Consider the following 25,617-nt stretch of genomic DNA (forward strand, 5'->3'; position numbering starts at 1 on the left):
AAGACTCATACATATGGAAAAGATTTTATATCCATTTACTCCAATGGATAAATCCAAATTTGGGTATTTAAGCTCTTCAAGGTGCCTAAAAAAAACAAAAATCTAATCAGTATGTGCGTTAAAACATCACATCCCAAGATTGAACAAATAAAAAGGTAAAATCTAAGTATTGAAGAAATCAAAATCTAATTTTTTTTTTCAAAAATAATCACACGGTAATTCTCATGTAGAATCCAAATGTTCAAATTGGAAAAAAAATCTTGTAAGTAAATCTTTCACCTAATGGAGCATGTGTACAACCTTTTCTGGCAAGAACATAGTATACATGCTCTACATATATCGGAAGCTCTTGCTCAAGAGACAATCTCTCCATCTCACAAGAGAGAGAAGCACTTCACATGCTACAGTATGAAACATGCTCTCTCTCTCTCAGCCATTGTAATTTGTAAGTAGGAAACTATCATAAATATACTTTAACTATCGTTTAATTGAAAAAAAACCCTCTTCATAAGCTTTGTCCACATTTTTTTTTTATTCACTTTTGATATATTTTTTACCAAAATAACATTCACAGCAGTTGTATTACCTTAATAACTACTACATTAGAGTATTTTAAATAGCGTAATGACCAGGCTAAGTATTACGGTACTTTAAAAACCGTAAGGCTCATTGGATGTCTTTTTCCTTCATTTGCCACATCTCCTCAGACTTTTCTTTTGAGGTAAGAAATCCCCCCTCCCTCCCCCCAGCCCTTTTTTTTTTTTTGGAGTAAGTTTCAAAAGTACTTTGTAGCATTTCAATCAATTTGAATTTTAAGCATTAATGCGTGCTTACGGTCTTTAACATAACAAAATGCTTGAAAATTTGACCACTACAGTATTTAAAGTACCATAATGCCTAGCCTAGTCATTACTGTATTTTAAGTACCGTAATGCTTAGCCTGGGCATAACAGTACTTAAAATACTATAATATGGTGGACATTACGATAACACGACTACTGTGAAGGTTATTTTGGTAAAAAAAAGGGTCAAAATTGAATAAAAATGGTGTGGACGAGGTTTATAAAAGTTGAAGATTTTTTTTTTAATTAAATAAAAATTAAATTATATTTCTAATAATTCCCTATGTTAATTTTCTTACAATGCAATGCCCCCGTGTACGAAACATGCAGTCTTTCTCTTTATAAATTGTAATTTTCTTACATGGACACTGTTTTTATGAGTCCATGTAGAAATGAGTCACCTCTTAAAAATCTATTTTTGAGAATATAATTTTGGAAATTAATTTTTAAGAGGATGTAATCTCTAACATGGAGATCATGAATTAAAAAAAAAATTAAAATTAAAAATAATAATTTGTTTAAAAAATATTTGGACCCATAGTTTCAATTGTTTTTTAATGGACCTCCTATTTGTTAATGGATGATTTATACGTTGATACCGCATATAGTAGAAATACGGTCCAGCCCGCATGAAAATTTCCATCTTTTACATTAGCAAAAATGAAAAACAGGCCGCCCGTCTGCCTGTCCATCCCCATCTACCATTCCAACCCGTAAACCCCATGTCTTGCCTCCCCTTCGCTCTCTCTTTCTCCATATCTGCCCCCAGCTCTGTCTGACCTCCATAACTCTCCCTTCTCTCTCTCTCTCTTCCAAATCAACATAAAACCTTCCCACATCTCTCCTTCCTCCAGAGAGAAAAGGAATGGCTACTTCCACTCCCAGCTCTGCGACCTCCCCATCATCCCTCGACTCCCGCCCCCTTCTCTTCCGCCATAACCCATCCACCAATGGAAATGGTAATGGAAACGGAGGGGCCAGCAGTCAACTGGCCCTCCTCATAGGCCGCGCCACGGGTCGCCAGAGTCTTCGCGAGCCATCAGTCGCGGTGCGCGAGGCTGCTGCTCTCCAGCTCGAGGAGCGTCGCGCAGACTGGGGCTACTCGAAGCCGGTTGTTGCTTTGGACATAGCCTGGAATTTGGTGTTTTTTGCGGCCTCTGTGGCGATACTTGCGTCTTCAACTCACGAGAATCCTCCTACTCCTGTGAGGCTTTGGATCTGTGGGTATGCTCTGCAATGTCTGCTACATGTAATTTTTGTGTGGGCTGAGTTTAGGCGCCGGGAGCGGCGCAGGCTCCCCGAGTCTGTGGCTGCACCTGCAGGGGGGGCAGTAGATTCAGGGGAGGACGAGAGCGGTGAGGATGAGGTGGCAGGTGGAGGTGGTGGGTTCCACCGCACTGGTTCTCGGATCAGGTACTCATTGACATCCTCGCACTATCTTCATACTCTTTTTCTCTCTTCATGTATTTCGTTTTTCTCTTAGTTTTCACTACTGATTTCTCTTCATTTATGTTTTGTTTTCCTCTTAGCTTTTGTTACTGGATTTGGGTCAGTTGATTGGTTCATTGAGAAGTGATGCACAAGCTATAGAATAGAGCATTTGAGCTGCTTTTCGTTTTTTTCAGGATATTGCTTGTAATTGGATATATTTATGATGGAAGTGTGATTTTGTATGGATGAGTTGGGTTCCTATTTAATTGGAATTAGGGAATTAGAACTGATTTCCTTTGAATGTAATTTGTTATTGTGTATAGATGGTTTTCTGTGGTACATTACTGAGATGAGGTATGAAATCTAACGATTGGGTGACGAGGTATGGTTAATTTCTTAAGTCCTTGTGCTCAATACAAATGTTTCACATAGTTACAGAGTCCCCAAATACTCCATTAATAACATATTGCTGAACTTCAAAATTTTCTAAGTGGGATTATGTGCATCAATATGAAAAAACTGTTGTTTCCAGGTTATTCTGGGCAGGCAGTCCTATATATGCACCCCTGGGTTATGGAAGTTGATTGATCTTTAACAATAATGTCAACACGGCAAACAATGAGGATCATTATTCACGAGCTAGTTGTTATAGTATGAAGTGTTTTGTGCTCCCAAAATTGTGATAATCTTTTGCACAAGGGGTAAAGAAGATATTATAAGTCCAGAGGTAGTGGGCTGGTTGTTCAAGGCTGTAATCTGGAGCTAGTGAGCTGGTTGGAAGGAGCCTTCCTTGAACAATAGCCATATAAGGCAACTTTTTAGTCTTGCCTGCACTTTGTGCAACTTGTTGCATTGTCTATCATTGATTGATGATTTGTTAATTTTCACTGCAAAGGAAAATTTTGTAGATCCCCAATATCAGACTGCCAATAACTTTAATTGGCCATTGGATCGTCATTTCTAAGAACTCTAGAAGGTGTTTGGCTCATGTGTTCTCTTAATTTTTCTTTCTGTAGGTGTTTAACAATGTAATATGCATTGTTCATCACCATTCTCTAAAGTAATGAGGGCGACTGGAGTATAGGATTTAAGATATATTGTTCACCTTGATGATGCCAAAGGTTACTTTGGCCCTCGACTTCTAATTGATGATGTTCTCTTGACTTGGTTATTGACTTACATATCTTGTGCAGGGTACACAAAGTTGAAGGGGATAATTAGTTCCCATTAGGCTTTGATATTTAAACAATATAATAATGTGAAAGCTAAACATAGAAAAGGCATGTTTCCATAGAGGTTTGGAGGGGTTTATGGGCTTTAAACCCCGTGGGAGCATATAAGTAAAAATTAAAGCAGATTGACACTTAAGTAGGTGTGTGTGTTGGTTGACTGACCTAGGATTAGGTGGCTGTCTATGGCCCTAGTCATATTCATAACCCTGACCCCTGAGCATATGACACTACCATTGAGGTTTTTCAGAGGATCATCCCTGGTTGAGTTCGGGGAGATACCCAGGGATGTTTGTAAGCCAGGAGAGCTTCGTGGTCTCCCGTGTGTGGTTGTAGGCCTGTGAGAGTGAGGGCTAAATCCTCAATAAACCTCTACACAACATGTATAAATAATAGTTGCAATTTCGGGACGTAACCTATAAAGCCATGCATGTACACATGCATATAGATTCCCCTTGCACTATAGTAATATATGCGTGTGGCTCGCTCTTGGAGGAAACATGTAATCCACATTCAGGGACCGTGGTTTCGCTATTTATGGGCTAGCTTTGACGAGCCAATCATGAGCCCCCTGTATAGGACTGCAGATCATGAGTCTCGTTCGGTTGGTTTGAGAAGATAGTCGAGGATCACTATTATTCGGTTGGGTGAAGTGCCCTGACAATCACTTTTCTTGACTCATTCGTCCTAATCCACTTCTAGAATTTTTGTTTTCAGCTTAAAAAATGTTTTTGTGTTTTTAGAACTCTTTTGGAATTTGTAAAATCATTTTCAGATTATAAAACCCTAAAAAGGGTAGTGTATATATTTATTAAAAATTCTTAGGGCCATTATTTTGAGTGGGACCCATGTGAGGGGGCTAAAGGGTGAGCTCCCACATGTGGGGGACCCACATGGGATGGGACGTCTGGCCCGCATGGGCCACACACCCCACACTAGGTGGGGCACCCCACATGGAGTATGAGGCTCCCACTTGTTTGAGAAACATCCCCTAACAAGTTTTGTGAGAATATTCTTTAAGATTTATTGGAGAGAATCTTGAGGAAATATTTTGTCATCATATTTTGTGGGAGTAGATAATATTTTGCCCTTAGAACATATTCTTCCAATATTTGAATTTGACCAATTTTTTTTACTTTGAATTCCTACAATCTCTTTGTGAGGAGAAAAGAAAAACCTAGTCAAAATAGAAGATGAATTTCGACTGGTCTTATCCTAGGTTGACTAGAAGTGGATATGGGTAAAAGAATCAGGTGATAAGTTCCTAGATTCCTCCCTAAATTATGATGGCTGATTTTTAGGATGAATGACTTAGATTTAGTCTCTCTCACCTCACAGGTTATCTAGGAATCATATGGCCGAGAGGAATTTTAATTCAAATAGGCATACCTGGAACCACTTGAAACCTATTAATAGAGGGTAGCATCCTCAATTAACCACTTGAATTTCTTTGCCTCTCTCCTCTCTCCACATCTTTCAGCCTCTATTTCTCCTCTATAGTCTAAAGGGTGGCACACACCACCCTAGCATACTTGCAATGGCATGGCCACCTATAGGTAAGAGAGTGTGGCATGTCGCGGACCCTACTTTGTGAAGAGGAGGTGCCACTAAGGTGGCATGCCCTAAGAGTCCCAAAAGGGTTATAAAAAACCCTATATCTTTCATATGCTAACTAACCCCAAATCTGAGAATGGTATTGCCTAAGGAGCTTCCTAGTTTAGTGAATTTAACAGGGCTAATAAGATTAGTGTCCATCGGTCAAGTAATCGAGTTTGGGGTATATCCATAGTTACTGGCATCTTCTAAGGAGGGGTTGCTTCCGCTCTTGGATCTCGTTCTAACGCTCTAAAACACAAGATCTCGATTTCGGACGATTCCTTGATATTAAGGATCTCAATCCTATGTAAATAGGATGCAGATACCTATACCAAAATTCATCCTTTAATGAGTAAGCATAACCGCCATTCCACCAACATGGAATCGAATCTCCTATGCTTTGGGTGCAAGTTTCAACAACGCATTTTTTGGTTACAAAAATAGAGTGTGGATCTCCATTTTTCTATGACCTACAAACTTTCTAAATGCCATGATTTTCTATATATATTTTACAGTTTACAACTTCACAAATCTGGTGAATTGTGCTTCCTCTTTGTTCCTGCTTCTTTGCACCAGTTGAAGTGCACCTATAATAGGGGATCTCAGAGAGTTTATTCTTGATAGTGTTGAGAGGGAGATAGACCACAATGTTCCCAAAGGAATTTGAAGAGAATAAGAGTTCATAAAAGTCCCCAATGAATTTATCTCTTCACCAGCTGACAAGAGAGCTATAGGGAGAGAGAGAGAAGGAGAGAGACCACTGAGGACATACAGCTCCATACATTACCAATGACTTGCTAGGTATCACATCACCATATTGGTTTTTTAGTATAATTACTCATTTGTGTAATCTTATTCTATTGATAACAAAAAGTCCACGAGATTTTCAATGACATAATTCTTGTTCCCATTAATACTTGGGTTTGTGGATTTTGAAAAAGTTAAAAATACTGTTAAATGGAACTCTCTCCTAGATTACAATCCAGTAGATAATTGAACTTTAGGAACCTTGATCCTAAGATGACAGAACGCGATCCCATCTCGTAAGGGATCCGCTCCTTTGTAGATATGGAACTTGATCCGTAAAAGTCAGGGATCTCGATCCCTAAATGTGCCCATGTACGGAACTCATTCCCTTGACTATAGAACTTCATGGCATCCTCGCTTCGTTCTTCTGCTCCTAATCCCTGAGCTTTTTCGCTCATGCCCCGGGTAACTATGAGTATATCAAGTCCGAAGGGAGTGACACTAGGCACAATCAATTAAGCCTTCTTGGTTGTTCTTTGTTTGTTTTCAGTCACAATTGCTTAATTTATTGCAATTTTCGAGAACATTATTTGTATTAGAATTATCAGTTAAAGTTTGTATTCAACGTTTTGAATTGAGTCATATTTATTTGGTAGTAAAAGGAAAGATCTTAGGTTGTATTTTAGGGTTTGTAAATGTACAGCATTGTTTTGTGGTACCTATGAGTGGAATTCAATTATATTAATAAAAGAAAAAAAAATTGATTGTTTAGCTTTGAATGCCACATAGCCCCTTCTTTCATTAAGAACTTGTAATACCATAATAATGAGGAGGTCATGGAGTTTGGAGAGAGGTGGAGGATATGAATTTTTTTGTTCTATCTCTGTGCTTTACATTTTTTTTCGTTTTTTTTTTTTTTTTTAATTTTTAATTTTTTATGATCAATAACTTTAATTTCATTTTAAAAAAATGATATGTACATGTATTTTCCATTTAAGAAAACTGAGTTCATCTAACTGATAGACTCGAACAAATAAAAAATCTGCAATTGTAAGGGACTGCTTTGAAATTCCTTCCCTTGACAACCAATTCTCCTCTTATGCAACTAATTCAGATTGAATGATGCTTTCAAAGCGCATGAGCATTAGGACATAGGGACCTCTACCTCCCTATGTTTTCTCCTGAAATGGAGGGATACAAGGTTATTTACTTTATTTTCTGACTTAGTTCATGGGGGGCTTTTGTAGACTGTTACTGATTGATCAGGGTTCTTGGAGAAAGATTATGTTTTTATTTCACTTGCGCCTTTGTATGTATAATATGTTTTGAACTTCAGAAACATGCACGCACATATACTATTTTAATGTTATATTACATTATGTTATGACTCAAATAGTTTAAGGCATGACTCAGATAGTTTAAGGCACATGTGCTGAGATAGCTATTGGAAGGACTAGCTACATGTGCTCACTACAAGTGGCATTGACCCTTTTTTGACCATAGGTTCTTTGTGATTTGCCGAGAGAATTCTCTCTTTACCAACCATCCCATCGAAATTGATTGCACTACAAAAGGATTCTTCTCTCAACTTCTGTTTTTCAAATCTGAATTCAGTACCACTTAAAACTGATTTCTGTGTACATGTGCATTTTTTTAACAGTGTCAGGGGGTCAATTTTGTGTTTTCCTACAACCAACTAGAACACCTTTCCTTACATTCACACCCTAATGAGGTGCGAATCGAATTTAGGATGTGAAATGCTTAGTGATGTGACTCATGTGAGTTTGATAGATGCATTGAAATCAAATGTTTTATGGATATGTGAATATATGTACTAACAATAATAAGTAGCCACCAAGACTAGTTTCAAAAATTAAAAAAGTTAGCAAGGGAAAGACAGACTTCACATTTTCTATGGATACGTGAATATATGATGGTTGTTCATAGAGTTGCAGTGGCACACACTTCTCTCATACTCGCACCCAACACACCGTCACCCTCACGTACACACGCACAAAGGGATTTGGTAAGGATTTTACAGATACTTGTGGACCTTAGAGATACTTGGAGACAGACACTTGCTCAAATATGCAGATTCTTATCCAGTTCTCTGCCTCCTTTGGCATCCATAAATGATATCTGACAAGATTTTTAGTTTTTAAGTTTATGTGCTGGAGATTTATCTCTTTTCATCATGTTCTTGGGAATGCTAATGAGTTTGCTTACACACTCACTAGCAGTGGGGTGAAATGTAATAGTATGTTGGTAGGGGTAACTTCCTTGCTCTATATTTGTTAGTTTTACTTTATTTGAAAAAAAGTTTCTTTTATTGATAAAAAACATAAATATTTGAATCTAAGAGAGAACATGAGGTTATTATGTAAAAACTTGAGCTGCATTTCTTAATTATAATTGTAAATAATTATAATTAATAAATATTTGACTCTTATGTCCAAACATGTTATTGAGTTTGTATATCAAGGAAGCCATCAACCCTTTACATTCTAACATTGTTAGAAAGAGCAACTCAGGCCGAGTGCTCGGCCCAGACCCGAGCCAGTACTCAACCCGAGTTGGGCTGAGTACTATAGCAGCAATAAAATGTTAAAAGAGACACAAAAACCCCAAAAATAGGAAAATTTTGTTTAAAGTAAAATTAAACAAAACACGTCTAAATGAGGTTAAAAAAGTAGTGAAAATTGAATTTTGTGACCGGGGTATTTTGGAAATAATCCAAAAAGAAGGCAGAATGTAAGATCATGTATTCATAGCCAAAATAGTTTCCAATCTTTGCCAAAATGATAGAAAACATAAAAAAACATTACAAATAAATTCCTTATTTTTTTATTTTTTATAAATGTTTTTGAATTTTTTTTAAGATCCTCCGAGTTGGAGACTCAACTCAAGGATACATAAGCTCGCCAAGGTGGTGAGCCCGGGTTACTCAGGCGAGCGGACTTGCCTGAGCAGTCAAACACTGCATTCTCAGAATGTGATATAAGAGTTTAAATCATATTAAGTAGGCCATGCTGAAGGAACTTTCATTAGACTATAATATATGACCTTAATGCACACACACGACATACGCACAAGCACACGCGCGTGCTCTCGGACACTCGAACGTAAGTCCTACTGATTGTTAGTTTAATGGAAAGCAATTAGTGTTTTTTTAATAGATTTTTCACTACAACTGCATGTTTGATTAGCAATTAATTTTGCCCTAAAACAGTGGAGAGCTTGCATTCTACCTAGACTACTTGCTTCACAAGATTCACAATATTATGTAAAACTAGTTAGCTATTCGAAAAGGAAAAGGAAAAGGTAAAGCTAGCTCATTGCAGGCTTCTCTGTTGAATCCCAAAATATTAGATTTCACAATGAGCATTAAATTTATCACGTGTTCAAATTTTGTTGTGTTTGTACTCCCTTTTTATTGTAGATTGCAACATAACTGCTGAGTGTAACTATTCTTTATTAACAGGTATACAATCTCTTCTCATCTTGTGTCGATAATCTAGAAGAATGGAGAGATTGACGAAGATGTTGCGCATAAAATTAGAACTGGGTGGGCAAAGTGGAGATGTGCATTCAGAGTTTTATATGATTGCCGCATATTCCAATGAAACTAAAGGGGAAGTTTTATAATACAACTGTAAACCCACATACTTTATGGGACGGAATGTTGGGCAGTCAAGCAACAATATATTCATAGGATGAGTGTAGCTTAGATGGGGATGTTGAGATGTATGAGTGGCAAGACAAGAAAGAATAGAATTTAGAATGCATCCGAGGGAACTTAAGTGGGTTAGCCATATGTAGCTTAGACCTAATACACCACCGGTTAGGAGTGTTGACTTGGTTCCAGTGGAATGCTCTAAAAAGGCAAGGGAAAGGCCCAAAAGGACATGGATGGAAGTAGTAAGGAGTGATATGGTGACTTATAATTTGACTGAGGGTATGGCCCTTGATAGAGAAGAATGGCGGAACAAGATTTGTATAGCCGACCCCAAATAGTTGGGATAATGATGATGATATAATCTCTTCTCATATTGTTAACAATCATATGGATTAGATAACTACAAGGCCTAGCATTTCATTATCAACAAGTATTCAATAATACTAAGGGTGTAGTATAGCTGCCAAGCTCTTCAATCAACTTCGTGTTTACGGCGATTTTCTCTTTCACCACTATGATAACTTCTAAAACTCCATCGCCTCACATCGCTATTAAAACAATTGTTTTCCCCCTCGCATTATCTAGCACACTATCACATAGCACACGCTAGCTGATTTCCAAGGCAGTTAATGCCATCACTCACCTTGTTTTACATACTGTACATCTGAACTTCACATCGCTATTAAAACAATTGTTTTCCCCCTCTCATTATCTAGCACACTATCACATAGCACACGCTAGCTGATTTCCAAGGCAGTTAATGCCATCACTCACCTTGTTTTACATACCGTACATCTGAACTTTCCTTTCCTATTGGGATATATCCTAACTCCAGACTTCCAAGTAGAATCCTCTTCTAGTAGAAAGGCAGAACAACCATAAGTTAGCAACTAAGTTGTCTTTAAACTTGAACCTATACAAATAAATAAATAACAAACAAAAACAGTTTATGTAACGTGGCAACCTTAGCAGTGTTGGAATTATGTCCATTCAAGGCTTTAAATTTGGACATTTCAATGGCTCTTAACTTCAATGGGAGTAACAGAGCAACATGACTGTGAGATCTTGGCGCATTAGGGCCAAGAGTCATGGAACCCTGATTAGGTCATGAGGAGGATTTTTATGCATGAGGGTTACCTTTTAGTCAGGGTTGTTATGTTTGTGCCACATGACTGAGTGATGGGCCAAGGCGATATGATTTATGTGTTTATGTGATATGAGCTCAATGACAAAATAGCTATGTACAGGAAGATTAGGGCCAATAGAGGACATTGGCGTAAAGCAATGACTCCTAGGACCTTCTCGTAGCATGTGTATACACAGTTGCAATGCATGAGAAGCCGCTCTTCTAGGGATCCACATGATGCAAATGTGTCAAGAGAGTAACCCCTGCACCATGGTGTGCATGTCCTTTAGGGGTTGCGCCTGAAATCCACTTATACTTGGGGATTCAGAGTCACACATTGGTTTGACCAGTGTTTCAAAAAGCGCTAGGGGGCACCTAGGCGGTCGAGGGGGTCTTGGCTGCCTAGCGCCTGGGCAGGTGCCCAAGCGAGCGCTTAGAACCTAAGCAGACAAGTAGATTTTTTTTTTTTTTTTTGGGTTTTCTCTCTCTAAAATAGCCTCTAATGGGTTTTAGGTTTCAAATGAGCCTAAAACCCACAATTTTGTCACTTTAGTAAAAAAATGACCCAAAAATACCCACAAGGAGTCGCATTTCTGCCCCTAGGCTGGCCACAAGCTCCGGGCCCCTGAGCGACCGCCTGGGCGGGTGTCTAGGCGGGTTCAGGCGGGCGCCCAAGGATATCCGCCTAATTTGGCCGCTTAAGCCTAGGCAATGCGTCCAGGTCTTCTGGACCTCCTTGGCGGCAGCCCAAGCACTGGGCGGTCCGCCTTTTAAAACATTGGGTTTGACTTTGATAAGTTGAGATCATGAGCCCCTGATTATACACTATGGATCATGAGTTTGTTGGGTCATACTGAGAAGGTGGCTTTGGATTCTAGGTCTAGGCGAGTGGAGTGCTCTGTTTTGTAATTCAACTTCAAGGATCCTAATTTCTCTTCTCAATGTTTTTAAACAATGCCAAAATGATTTAGTTTGATGGAAAATCATTTTATTTTTTGGAAAATTTTCTGGATTTTTTTAGGGCAAGAAAATCCATATTTTGAAATTGTTTGATGTCATGATTAACAAGTACAATCCCCCTGGACCCACACGGGACACCCAAATGGCCAATGGGTGTCCACGTGGTGGCTTGGGGGGGGTCCCATGATGTGGGGGTGACATCAACCCCCAGAGGATCCTCATGTCATTATACAGTTTGTTGTTTTAAGTTAAGGACATTGATTTATGGTATTTTGTGAAATATTGAGGTTTTGAAAAAAATATTTTGGCACATGTTAATACTTAAAGTAAGAGGTTTGTGCACATGTGTGGAGGATTCTAGAAGGGGTATAGGGTTTGTAATTACAAGCCTAACCTTAATAGTATATGGTAAATATGTAATGAACGACCTAGTTTATGTAGTATGATTTCATTGCCCCACATGATCTTATAAAATGCTGGGAACTTGTAAGATTTGATTTTTACTGAAATATTTGTCAAATTACCATAAGGGTATACTGTCCATCTTAGTTTTGGTTTTATTAAATGCAAAGAGCATGGGTATTTTAATAACAAGGGAAATTTGAGTGAATTAAAGGAAGATAAATATGTTTAAATCTATACTACAATCTTGATAGCATGATGGTCGATGGTGGGCTAGGATCAAGCCTCTCTTTGTAGCCATTGGTAGATGATATGGAGGGTTAAGATTCATCAATCTAGAAGCTTTTCCACACTTAAGGTTTAGAAGCTTATAAATACCCCCTTGACCCTTCATTTCATATATGAGTTCAATTAAATTTCTCTTTGCAAAAGTGGCATGCCCTTCTCTCTCTGTCTTCCCATTTTGAGTGGCGCGTCCAAAGCAAGTTTCCTCTTCCGTTCTCTCCCTAAATATCTTCCTTAAAGTTAAGGTGAAGGTCTTATACTACTCCATTAATGGTGATTCAAGCCATGGATGATTTAGTCTTCAAGTCTTCAACAATTGAGTAAGGTTTCTTCTATTTTTATCGATTCTTTTAGTTTCTCCTTGCTGTAAATTCTCAATTACAGCAATATTTTTTCATCCTTTGATGATTAGATCTTTGGTCCTTTGAATCATCATTGATCTCTTTTGATCCATATAGTTAAAGGCTTCATCCATTCACATTTTGACATAGTTTCCATGAGTTTTCGTCATTGAATTTTGGAGTAATTTTGGCTAATATTTCTAAGTTTTTTATGATCATATCAGTCACTTAAATCTTCTTTTGATCCCTTGAATTGTTCGTTTTATAAGAGGAGATTGTGTCGAAATTTTGTGAACCAAATTGTGAACTCAATTGAACCGGTTTTGTGTTTTAAGAGCCCTGTTTTCTCCCATGTTTTTCCCACTTGATTTGATATTTAGATCTTTGCAAATGTTTCAAGTTTTAAGTGTGTATTATTAGATGATTGGCTTCCCACCTATTAGATGATGAATTGGCCCGATTTTGAGCATTAGATTTAATCTTTAGATCTCTGCAAATATTTTCATGTTTTAAGTGTGTATTCGTAGATGCTTGGCTTCCCACTTGTTAGATGATGAATTGGCCCGATTTTGTGGTCTGCCATCTGATATCACCCAATGACACATAGTTAAGATCCAAGGCTGTAAATGAGGCACCTGAGAGCTCTGATTGGCTTCCCATAGTCATGATGCATTGCACACTTGAGCATATGAGTCGCATAAGCGCTTGACTTGGGTCGGATTTCTTGAGTTTTTTAACCCTATTTTGTATTTGAATAATTCCAACATCGACAAATTTCCGTCTACAATGCTAGTTTTTAAGTATTGAATAAAATGCAGGGACATTTGCCTTGTTTGACTCTGTTTTTTCTTTGCAGTGCAATTTTATTTTAAAACTGACTTATCCTACAGATCCTCATTTGCATTGGGGTTGTCCACAAGAAATTAATTTTTCTTGAATGGACTTCAAGGTGCCTTTATTTAGTGGTAAATTTCAACCGGAGGGAGTTGACTTCTTTATACTTTTCATGTAAGTTTCTGGAGCCTCAGTTGATATAATTAAATATGAGTGCATCTGACTGTGAAGATGATTGTGAGCCTTTTCTGCATTCAAATGTATTTTGCATGCGTCATGGCCTGTTTCTGATGTTGTTAAAATGTGGCTGTGTATTTCACCCATCAACTAACCTAAAAAATCTGCTTGCCCCAAAATATTGTTGTGTAAAAGAGGACCCAGGAAGTGATGTGAAATATTATTACACATAAGAATTCTACAGGAGATTTTAAATGAGAACTAGGAGATAAATAAAGGAAATATGCAATGCATAACACGACAAAGTAGAGGAAATTTAAAATCACAATTATCAGGTTTTGCCAATACCAAGCCTCCTCCCCTTCGCCCCGTCTACCACAACTACGTCCACTTGATTAACCTGAACTCTCTTCTCACCTCTCTCCCTATTCCTGGCTCATCTGGTCCCCAACCTTCTCACCAACCCTGTCCTTATCCCACCCCACAAGCCCATGCCCAACTTTTTAAGCCCTCTTCCACCCAGAACCCCAATCGTGCTTCCTCCCTTGGACTTACTCCCACTTCCTGCTCTTCGCCATCCACTCGCTTCTCTCCCTGTCCACCTCTCTTGCTAGGCTCCAAACTCATCACTCTAGAGGGTCCTTTTATTTTGGACATGAAGAAGAAACTTTTATCTTCCCTAATTGGCAAGTTCCACCCTCAGAGGGACGACATCAGAGGCATCAAAGCATGGGGCCAAGGAAATTGGGCTGAGCTAGATTTGAGTTACTGGAAACTCTTTAATGGGTGGGTCCTTTTTAGCTTTTCCTTGGAAGGAGGTGCCCTTACAGCCCTTGATAGGGCACCCCTCCCCATATCTCTCTCATCCCTATTCTCCTGCTCCCCTCTCTCTCCTCTAACCCCTTGCTCTCCCTCGCTGAGGATAGGCCCTACTCAGCCACCTTCCCGCCTCACCTACGGTTTCCAGGTCCTCTAAACTCTTTTCCCTCCTCTCCAGTTCCTCCTCCCCCCCTAACCCTCCCCTTTGTTAGTCCTCACTCTCTCCCGTGAGCCGTGACTACCCACCCTTCGAGTTATGCCACCTTACCCTCAACTGCACCCCTCCCCTCTAAACCCCTTCACCTATTTCCCTCTTCCCCTCACTCTAAATCTTCGTCCTTATCAACGGGCCCCCTCTCGCTTGTCTACTTCTAACCCGCATACCTTGCCTTTCTCACCCTCAAACCAGAACCTTGCTAACCTGTTTTTTATGTCCCCCCCCCCCCTCCCCCATTTCTTGCCTGCCTCCCTACACCCGGCCACAACCTTCCTACTCCTATCCTACCCCCTCACCAGCTTCCTCTAGCACCAAACTGGTCTCCCATCCCCTTCTCCAACCATCCTTCTCTCTTCCCCCTTTGCCCTTCCCCTTTGTCCAGCTCTTCCCAAAATCTTCCCCTTCTATGCTCCCCTCCCCCCTCTCTTGCATTCCCCTCAAGTATGTGGCGTTTCCCCTCATTCGCCTTTCTTCCCTCTCTCCCTCTCTCCTCTCTCTCCTCTCTCTTCCCCTCACTCCCTCCTTTAACCCTCACGCTGCGGTGGCTACCCCTACCCTTCCTGGCTACCCGTGGACGACATCCTTGTCTCCCCCATTTCCCCTCACCTCTCACCAGCAGGCCCTACTCTTGTTGATGAGGCCAAATCACACCAATCCTACCCCACCCAAACCTCTTCTCCTCTCTCTGTGGGATCAAGTTTTGTTGAATGTATTGACAAAGCCCAAGGGGACATCCTCCAGGTCCTCAGAGTCATGGAATTCCAGTTTGATGGGATACAGGAAGCTCTAAGCACATTTTTCTTGGCTGATCCCCATCCAAGATCCCCAGGAAGTGGCAAAGGTAAGAGGATGACCCCTAGCTTCTTCTCTGGTGATGGTTTAGATCGGGCAGGGAGCCCGGTAGCCCACTACACCCTTGTGGCCCCAGCCACTCCAGCAATTTGGCATCTTAGGTGATCCTCCAGCCTTTCCTCTTCCTCCAATCCTCGCCCATGAAAATCCTCACATGGAACATAAGAGGATTGGGCAACCTCCACAAATGTCAGGCAGTAAAAGACTTATGTTGTTAGTTTTGGCCATCATTGAAATCAAATGCCCTTCCCCCTCCCTTCTTTAGGTCTGACAGGTGTGAAGTCGCAGACCTTGCCACTAGGTTGCTTTGGAGGCCCGAAGTGCCTCAGGTGGCATTCGGGTAATATGGGATCCTACCCTCCTCTCCCTTACATCCTCATTAGCGGCCACTTATTCGGTCACAATTTTCTTCACCAGAGATTCTAATTGCCTGCACTAGAAGCTCACCATGGGCCACAGGCGAAACTCTCCTGGACTGAGAAGCCAGCTCTGGCACGAACTTGATGGCATAGCAAAATCAAACCCCTCATTGTGGTGCTTAGGGGGAGACTTTAACGTCACAAGGTGGTCCTTCGAGTGAAACTCGAACTCTCTAGTATCCCAGTGCATGCTAGACTTTTCAGATTTCATCTCAAGGAACAATGTCTTGGATACCCGCCCCCTCTCTGTAAGGAGCTAAATTTACACGGTCGAACCATTCCTTCACACCCTCCCTCTCCAAGTTGGACCGGTACCTCATTAGCCCCGAATGGGATGCCCCCTTTCCCGACTCCCTTCCCCTGGTCCTTCACCCACCTCTGATCACAAACCCATTCTTCTTGATACCCAGCCAGCCCCTAGAAGCCTCAAACCATTCTGCTTTGAACTGTATTGGGTTGAAAAGGATAATATCCACTCCCTTGTGCCATCTTGGTGGGAATCTTTCTCCAACCAGGTCTAAGATCCAGCAAGCTTCCGTCTTCAACTCAAATTACAGCTCTTGAAGACCTCCCACAAATCTTGGAGTCGACAACTCCCAAGGAGTGTGATCTCATAGAGGAGGGTAGGCCTTTGACCTTGGCCGAAGGTTCACGAAGAAGCCAACGCAAACAAGATTACCAGTCCCTACTGCACAAGGAAGAAATATGTTGGTTCCTATGTTCTAGGGTCAAATGGCTTAAATACGGCAATCTTAACACCTCTTTCTTCCGTAAGATCGCAAACTGCAAAAGGAGAGACAACACCATAACCCAAATTAAAGTAGAGAACGTCACTTTCGACCATCCTCCTTTGGTAGAAAATGCCATCATCCAATTCTTCATTAACCTTTTCTCATCCCTGTCTGGCCCGAGGCTGCACATGGCTGAGCTTTCTTTCCAAGCCCTACCCCCTAAGTAGGCCACCTAGCTTGAGCGCCCCTTACTGAAGTGGAAATCCTCAAGACCATCAAGGATCTTGGGCAGGATAAAGCTCCAGGTCTGGATGGCTAACCGGTTACTCCTTTGAATACTTTCTGGAATTCTTTTCGGCCTGACCTCCGGTTACTCCTTTAAATACTTTCTAGAATTCTTTTCGGCCTGACCTCCTCTTCTTTGAGGAATTTCACTCTAGAGGTAGAATTCACGGTGCCATGAATGCCACATTCATCACGCTTGTTCCAAAGATGGAGGGAGCAGAGGATCTCAGTGACTTTATGCCAATCAGACTGATAAACAGCTCCTGTAAAATACTCTCCAAAGTACTCGCTTCCTGCCTTCGAGAGGTTCTCCATTGGGTCATTTCTCCACACCATGGGGTGTTCGTCACAGATCGCCAAATCCTTGATGGAGCCCTTATATCCCATGAATGCATCCACTCTCAACACCTTTCCAAAGTACTGGGACTAGTCATCAAGCTTGACTGGGAAAAGGCCTACGACCACGCGGATTGGATGCTCTTAGATGAAACCCTTCATCATATGGGCTTCAGGGAACATTGGAGAACCTGGATCCGAGGGCTCATATCCAATCCTTTCTTCTTAGTTCTCATCAATAGATCCCCCAAAGGATTCTTCCTCTCCTTCCGTGGTCTCAGACAAGGTGATCCCCGCTCTCCTTTCCTTTATGCCATATCAAGGAAGGTCTTGAAGAGGTCCATTACTAGATTGTATCAGAATGGACTCATTGAAGGCTTCAAGATTGGGTCTGCAAGCCATCTCACACCTCCAATATGCAGACGACACGCTCCTCTGCTGTGGGGTATCTCACCATTGATACCTTGCTGTGGTTCCTTAAGTGCTTTGAGTTCGCCACCGGATTCATCATGAACATTTTCAAGACCAAGATGATAGGGGTGTCTTCTGATGCCCTTACTATTCAAAATGTGGCTTGACTGTTGGGGGTGTGATGTCCAAACTCCAGCCTCCACCTATTTGGGGCTGCCCCTATGCGTTGGGAAGCCCAAAATTAGACAATGGAGCCCCCTCATAGACAAGTTCGATAGAAAGCTCACTAGTTGGAATGGCAGTTCCTCTCAGCTGCTGGAGAATCACTCTTAATTAAAGCAACCCTCTCAAACTTTCTCATATTTCAGATGTCTTTGTTCCATATGGCCTCCTCGATGGCCCTCCATCTCGAACAGCTCATGCGCAACCTCCTGTGGTCCGGAGACAGGGAAACCAAAAAGTTCGATCTTTTTTCCTGGAATAGAGTCTGCTTACCGAAAAACCTAGGGGGGCTGGGTATCCGCCACCTCAAAGTAAACAACATTGCTCTTCTGGGCAAACGGTGGCAATGTTTGACAACCCTAGACAAGCACCTGTGGCAAGATGTTCTCCGTTGCAAATACTGCCTTCTTTCCTCCAAATGGTTACCATCTTGGTTGCTCATCAAGTGCCTGGAGATCCATCCTCTGCAGCCTGCCTTATTTCAGAGCTAACATCAGATTTTGGCCAAGGGAGGGAGTTCTTATGAGGTTTTGATTGGATCTGTGGATTGGCAACTCCACTCTCAAGGAGCACTTCCCAAACTTGTTCATTATAGCCTGCCTGGGTCAAGGATCAGTGGCTGATCACTTTGATTCTTTGGGTCCCTCTAGAATTTGGAATCCCAGGTTCAGGAGGGTCCTTACAGACAATGAGTTGGAAGACTTCCTTGTCATGTCTACCCTCCTCCAATTGGTCTTCCTCCCTTCTCAGGGTGCCGACTGTATCATTTGTCTCTTGCAGCCTATGGTCTCTTCTCAGTTTCTTCTTTCTACCGGAAACTCCTTTTGGACTGCACTCTTTCAACTTTTCCACCCTCTATTACCTCCAGGGCTTGTTTCCCCTTCATTCCCCCAAAATCCAGGTGTTTAACTGGATAGCCCTAGCCCAAAGAGCTCTAACAGTCGACCGGCACCAAGAAAGGGGTCTTCCCATTCCAAATATATGTGTTATGTGTACGGAGCACAAAGAGGCCAATACGAACCTCTTCATCCATTGCAAGGTGGCAATGGGAGGATCTCCTAGAGCTTTCCCACTGGTGTTGGTTGACCCTGAAAATGTTCCTATGTTATTCAGTTCCCTATACCCCTTCTCTTGGACCAAAACTGGAATTCTACTGTGGCGGGCGTCCATGGCTGCTATACTGTGGGTTCTTTGGACTAAGAGAAACCACAGACCTTTTAGGGGCGTATATTATATGCCCTCAGTCTTGAAGAAGAGGATTAAGGAGTATGTCATTTTCTGGGCAGGCTATGCTCTACTTTGCTTCCACTCACATTCCCCGGGCTTCTCTTTGGAGACCGCCCAATCCGGTGCACATTAAACTCAATTTTGATGGCTGCTCATCAAGCAATCCTGGCCCAGCAGGGATCAGGGGTATCTACTGGGACCATGAAGGAAGAACCCACTTCTCATTTTCCAAGTCCATTGGACTGGCTGATTCCAACACCGCAGAAGCAATCCCTCTCCTTGAAGGTCTGCAAAACTACGACAGCACTTGGGGTGAAAATCTAGCTGTAGAGGGTGATTCCAGCAATGTCATTAACTGGGCCTCAGGCTCATCAGTTAGTCCGTGGAAGCTGGCACATATCTTCGATGAATTCTCCCACATTTCAAGTGATTTTCTTGTCTCATGGACGCACACTCGGCGGGAAGCAAACACAGCAGTAGATGCACTTGCCAAAGATGATGCACACCATGCAGAGGACTCATCTGGAACCTATTCCGTGATTTACTAAGATCTGCCCTTGTCTTCTGTTGCGTTGTTTTAGCCATCTTATATACGCCTGTTGACCACTTTTACCTTCTTGTATAGTGAAAGGGTTCACTGTAGATGGCACCCTGGATGTTGGTGGTCATTTTTTTATTGATTATTTTTGTAACTTTTACATCTTCAACTTTCTTTTAATACAGGTAAACATTCTAAAAATAATAATAAAAAAATAAAAAAATAAAAATCAGAAGGAATATTGAAATAGGACAAACAAATAAATATACTTATGCAAAGGAATAAAGTACAAAACAAAAAGAAATTAAATAAGGTGACAAAACAGTGATTGAACCTCACTCAAGCATCAATAGAGTGGCTGAAGTTCAATTGACCATGTTACGCTCTTACTGCAACCTTCTTTCCCAACTATTGATTGAAGCAGTTGGTTTTTAAAGCATTACTCTTTTTAAAGTTTGATATAGGATTTGATGGTTCTTCTTTGTTCTCCTATTTATCGCTTTTCGCCTTGGCCATACTTACGATAAGATCAATTATGTGTGTCTCAGCATTGCCAAGCGTTTCGAGTCTATCAATACAATGGTTTCCTTCTTCTGGTGGATCGTTGGTTTCTACTGGGTTGTTGCAGGAGGTGAGGCTCTTATGCACAATGCTCCTCGGCTTTACTGGTAAGGTCACCATCCTTCGTTTCTTGAAGAAAAAAAAAATATTCTTTGATGGAGTAATTGTCTTGTAAATGACAATTTGATGATACTCTTTGCAGGTTGGCTGTTGTTTTTCTGGCATTTGATGTTCTCTTTGCAATCTTTTGCGTTGCCTTGGCTTGTATCATTGGAATTGCCCTATGCTGTTGCTTGCCTTGCATTATTGCAATCCTTTATGCAGTGGCTGGACAGGTTTGGATTGATCTCAAAAACCCATCTGAAAATATACTCAGATGATTGTTGTTCTGTTGATGGACATGCTTTTATCTGAGAAGAAACAGGAGGTCGCCTACTATCTTTAACTGAACTTATCCATCATTTGATGGAAAATAAACAGGAAGGTGCATCAGATGCCGATATCAACATCCTGCCTAGATACAGGTTCTCTCAAGCTGGAAGCCCAGAAAAGCCCATCACAGGCTCAGGGACCATGACAGCCCTCGCAAATGCAACAGATGAGCGGGTTATTTCATCAGATGAAGCGGTGAGTTTTCAATGTCACAATGTTTCTGAAGTGATACCATCTTTTGGAGTGAACTTCTCAGTAACCAAAGTTATCTCCACATTGTTTGAAATAATGATGATGATGATGATGATGATGATGATAGTAGCAGCAGCAGCAGTCATTGGGAATGTATTAGTTTGTTCTATGATTTCTTCTCACACTAATTATTTTTTTGTCATCCTAGGTTAAGATAGCCATATTTTGATGATGCTATACTGTTTGTATGTATTATGTATGTACATGAGGAAAATCAGGTTCACCTCTTCTTGAATGTCTCACTGAAGACAATTATTTGGTGAAGTGAGGGCTAAATGCTTATTTTTATATCTTTTTGGACTGGAGTTAATAGTACAAGTAATTATGTCGGGATATGATGGAACCTCTCACAATGACTTAGTTATAAAAGATGCAACATAGCTATGTACCCGATCAAGATATTCCCCATTCACATTAAATGAAATGTTTCCATATTAAATGGAAATCTTCAATCTATTCTTGAATTGCCATTGCAGGAGTGTTGTATATGCCTCTCGCCATATGAAGATGGTGTTGAAATTAATGCTCTCCCTTGCAACCACCATTTCCATTCCACTTGCATTGTTAAGTGGCTGCGGATCAATGCAACGTGTCCGCTCTGTAAGTACAATATTCTCAAGGGTGATGAGCAGGTGTAATATTTATTACAGCAATTGGATTTTGTACTCCTATGTATGTATATAGCATGAACATAACAGGATTAGGTGGGTGTTATGGCTTACCTGGTTTGCTGGTCGGTGATATCAAGTTGATATAAATTTGTTGTGAAAATTGAAAAGTTAGTTGATTTCCTTGGCATGCTAAAGCCCTGAATGAAGCATGAGTTACAAGTTTTGTCATGAAGCCATTCAATGAATTGGACTTTTTGATGCTCACAATTTTGATGGTGTGGAGGATTGCTGTGGATATTGACAAAATTGTGTACATAAGATGAGGAGATTGGCTAATATAAAAAAAAAGTCTTTTACCTATGTCCTCAATGTCTGGTGAAGGAAGTTTGCAACTTTTGTTAATACGATTATTTTATGTTTACGGGGGAAAAAAAAAGTTTGTCTGTTTCTCAAAAGTGACGCCTGTTTGCTCCCTCCCCACATGTACACAAAATTTGGGATTTGCAAATTTAGGGAGTAGTCTTGGTAAATGCTCTCAATCTTTTTGATTGGAATATTTTGTAATTTGCCCATGGCAAACTGACATGACATTTTGGCTGGGGCAACCTTATTTTGTTACTTTCTAGAAAAGATGAGAAAAGAGAAACTCAATTATTTTATTGAAAATAATTCTCTTGGAACTATTTCTCAAATAGAAGAGAAACTCAATTTGTACATAACCGAGTGCATCATCCCAGCCTATATTCAGCTTATGTAATGTTTGGAATTTGTATATTGTAGGGTGCTTGGAGTCTAGCAAACCCTCTAAATTTGCTGAATTCTTTTGGGATGGAAAATTCGCACCTCCATTGCAGATTTGCTTGGACCTGGATGGTTATCATAATACTTCAATTGTTGACCACAAACTTGTTGATGCTGATTCATTTTATATATTGTGAGAATCGTTTCTAAATACATGCCGATTGGGTGTGAAACCTTCTAAAATTTATACAAGGGCCTTAAATGTCGCATCAATGAAGCGCATTACCTGGTTATGGTACTTGGAATTTGCTAGGAAATGTCTTTGTATTACAAAAGATGATATATTATACTGAGGTTTAAAGCTTACCTCGGCCGAGGTACTCAAACCTAGGCCGAAGTAATAGAAGTCATTAAACGACCGAGAAGAATCTATAAAAATGGATTATTAAAAGTTTTGATTTGTACCTTGAATATTTTAGAAAAAACAAGTACTCCTACTTATCCAAAAAGAAACCATCAAAATCATCTAAAAACATATATCTAGATAATATCAGTGATTTTCACTTTTTTAATATTTTTTTTAACTTTTTTTTTGGTGCCCCAACCGCCAAACCAATAGGGTGAAGTGGGCTCAGCTAAGTGGGCTCGTTCGTGCCTGAAGAAACCGATAAACACAATCCAGCTCTTCCATATTGGAAATCCAGTCCGAGATTGATCATGACCCTCCGTCCCCCCCCCCTTCTCTCTCTCTCTCTCTCTCTATCTATATATATATATATATATATATATATATATATATATATATATATATATATATAGCTCCCCCATAGGAAGCAAATCTGACTCTGTACTACCATTTTTACATCTTTTTTTTATGGTAAATCTCTCTTTTTTCACGCCGTGGGATTGGTTTATTGCCATTTTCAAGCACATAAACTGCATTTGTAATACACTACCTGCACATGTGGTGTCATAACAATCTCTTTATGTGCATGACTGATTGCAAATCAGCCTCTGTACGATTAAATTTGTTCCCCACTTTCCCTTTACCACGTAATAAGCTAAGAATGCCATCTATGATGAGAAGCTCTCTACTATCCAAAAGCAATATTGCAGTTTCGGACCAACAATATGAAAGAACTCAAATTATAGTTTTCATCAAATTTACAATGCAAAATCCAGTTTACAAGAGCAATCAGGCATTAAGATAGCAATTTCTGTAGCAATATACACCTGTCAATCAAAATTATGAGAAACCAGTTGTGTATTTTCCATCCATAATTTGTATATAAGAGAAGTAGGATGGGCAGCAATTACAATCAGAAGGCTACTGCCTCTCTTGCTGCAAAAGGCCAGTAATCATACACGATTTATGTTAATGAGACTCTAGCTTTCCAGGGTGCAGTTTTGAAGTACGCACAGGAATGGTTCCTCCAATTAAAGATTCATAAGATGGCGGGCAAAACTGGTATGCAAGAAATGGCCACCCTGCATGAAAATCAAACATCACGCCTTCTCTAACATAAGATCTACCCATATTAGCTCTCTAATTGAATAAAGCTAATGCATACAATTTTTTTTTTTTTTTTGTCTCAAGACTCAAAACAGTAAACTTATGAAGTCCCCAACTTATGCTCAAACATTAAGATGAATTTTGATGAGCGGCAAGTCCATGTTGAAAATAATGGGGAGTATCAAAATACTAAAAATCTACCTAAACTTTTGTGAGATTATCCCATTAAATTCCCAAAAGGAGACCGCATCATTCACCAATATGAATTTTCCAAAGAACTCTAGATATAAAAGATGATATCTATTTTTTTTTTAAGTTAAACTATTATATTAATGAATTTAAAGGAGTGCAGAGAAGAGATGAACAGATAGAGCATATACAAAAATTACGCAAGCCCAATTGGCAGGTGCCCTGTACAAAAACTCACAAGGGGGCCAAAAAAATGCTCTACATCAAAAAAAGATAAAAGACGGTGCAAGCTTAAAATTGCCTACAATCCCTTAAGACTGTTGAGTCTTGCGCCCTCCCTAGCTAGAGCGTCGGCAGCAACATTAGCTTCCCTAAAAGTGTCTCCAAGTATTTCTTAAGGTACTGGTGATGAAAACTATTTTGTCGAAGATATGAACGTCTCCACGGGTAGGGACCAGTACCAGTAGCCCAAGTTGATATTTTTAGAGTCACCTTCAGCAACCAAGTCCTTGTTTCAGCTAGGGTCGAATCTTCGAAGCCCTTCAAGCCAGGCCAAAGCCTCCGCAGTGGTAGAATCTGATGAACCAATAGGTAAAGAGAAGGAAAGGAGGGTAGAACCTTCAGAATTTCTAAAGATGCCTCCCATGCCAGAGCGGCCTGGGTTGCCAATGGAGCAACCATCAAAATTGAGCTCAATATGCCCATCTTCAGGCAGCCTCCACAGAGAAGAACGAGATATCCTTTAGGCCCTGAGGTTCAAGTGCCAATTGTGGAAGAGGTCGGCAAAAGAGGAACTTCTGAAAATACTGTGGTTCTTGGTCCAAAAGGAAACTAGGGTGTGATATTTGTCAAACAAGGTAGAAGTAGGGGCTATCTCCGCCCTGAACATACGGCTGTCCCTTTCGAGCCATATAGTTCATAAAATGGCCACAATCGATGCTCTCCATAGGAAGTAACCAGAGCTAGTCCAAGGGGTGTGGAGGCAGGTTGAAAAAAGTTAGGGAATGGACTAAAGGAGCAACCCAATGCGAATTAAACAAGTGGAGTACATAGGACCACAGTGTAGATGCCACTTGGCAATGAATAATGAGATGAGCATTTGTATCTTCGGCCTTCAAGCAAATTGTACATCTATTGGGTAGGGGGAGTCCTCTCGGAAGATGGTCAAGAATAAAGGCTCTTTCGTGGAGCCCAGTTGAAGAATTGGATCTTGGAAGGGATAGCCGAGAACCATGCTTTGGCGGCAATGGAGGGAGGCGCAGCAGAGGAATTGGGTGGTAGGTTGACGGCTCGATAGAAAGAAGTTACTAAGAAGGCCCCAGAAGCATCTGGAGTCCAATGATCTTGTCCTCCCCAGAAGGAGGGATGAAAATCTGTGCTAGGGTGGATGACAAAGCACTAATCTCGTCATCAGTGAGGGGCCTCCTGAAGTTGGGGTTCCGTTCTAGAGTGCCTAGGGCTAGCAAAACTGTTGCCTGCCATGGCGAGTGGATCAGCAGCAATTCTGTAACGAGAGGGGAACTGGTCCTTCAGCAGGTGGTGCCTACCCGAGCGTCTAACCAAAAGGGGATTATGTCGCCCATTCTTGGGCGAAAGCGCACCTTGTCTAAGAATA

General features: G+C 40.7%; 2 protein-coding genes across 15 annotated transcripts in view; one reads left to right on the top strand and one right to left on the bottom strand.

The window, feature by feature from the left end:
• Window positions 1-1,694: 1,694 nt before the first annotated feature.
• RIE1 (RING-finger protein for embryogenesi) lies at window positions 1,695-22,573 on the top strand. Of its 3 annotated transcripts, none has more exons than XM_011629767.3 (6): window positions 1,695-2,255; window positions 20,252-20,371; window positions 20,467-20,599; window positions 20,745-20,891; window positions 21,425-21,548; window positions 22,340-22,573. In XM_011629767.3, the coding sequence occupies exons 1-6, from the start codon at window positions 1,708-1,710 to the stop codon at window positions 22,495-22,497; spliced, it is 1,230 nt and encodes a 409-aa protein (XP_011628069.2). In that variant the 5' UTR covers window positions 1,695-1,707; the 3' UTR covers window positions 22,498-22,573. The 3 variants fall into 3 exon arrangements, with proteins under 3 accessions (XP_011628069.2, XP_088721296.1, XP_088721297.1); XM_088865170.1 differs by lacking the exon at window positions 1,695-2,255 and adding an exon at window positions 9,366-13,643; XM_088865171.1 differs by lacking the exons at window positions 1,695-2,255; window positions 22,340-22,573 and adding an exon at window positions 9,366-13,643 and having other exon boundaries at window positions 21,425-21,787.
• An 843-nt stretch (window positions 22,574-23,416) lies between these two features.
• Window positions 23,417-25,617, bottom strand: part of LOC18423799 (putative UDP-3-O-acyl-N-acetylglucosamine deacetylase 1, mitochondrial) — a 57,524-nt gene continuing 55,323 nt past the window's right edge. For all 12 annotated transcript variants that reach the window (XR_967093.3, XR_016054445.1, XR_016054447.1 and 9 more), the window contains one exon: window positions 23,417-23,788. Coding sequence is in view for 6 of the 12 variants with exons in the window: in XM_011629753.3 (XP_011628055.1) it covers window positions 23,738-23,788 (51 nt within the window). In the remaining 6 variants the exon portion in view is untranslated. The remainder of the gene's footprint in view (window positions 23,789-25,617) is intronic.

Source organism: Amborella trichopoda, chromosome 4 (assembly GCF_054954075.1).
Source record: "Amborella trichopoda isolate Santa Cruz 75 chromosome 4, AtrichopodaSantaCruz75HAP2 v2.0, whole genome shotgun sequence".
Lineage (NCBI taxonomy): Eukaryota > Viridiplantae > Streptophyta > Magnoliopsida > Amborellales > Amborellaceae > Amborella > Amborella trichopoda.

Excerpts from the sequence above, each read along its gene's own strand:
- RIE1 (XM_011629767.3), top strand. The coding sequence starts at position 1,708 with ATGGCTACTTCCACTCCCAGCTCTGCGACCTCCCCATCATCCCTCGAC. Across the intron at positions 20,600-20,744 it reads TTTATGCAGTGGCTGGACAG|GAAGGTGCATCAGATGCCGA; the intron begins GTTTGGATTGAT and ends GAAAATAAACAG. Across the intron at positions 21,549-22,339 it reads CAATGCAACGTGTCCGCTCT|GGTGCTTGGAGTCTAGCAAA; the intron begins GTAAGTACAATA and ends TGTATATTGTAG.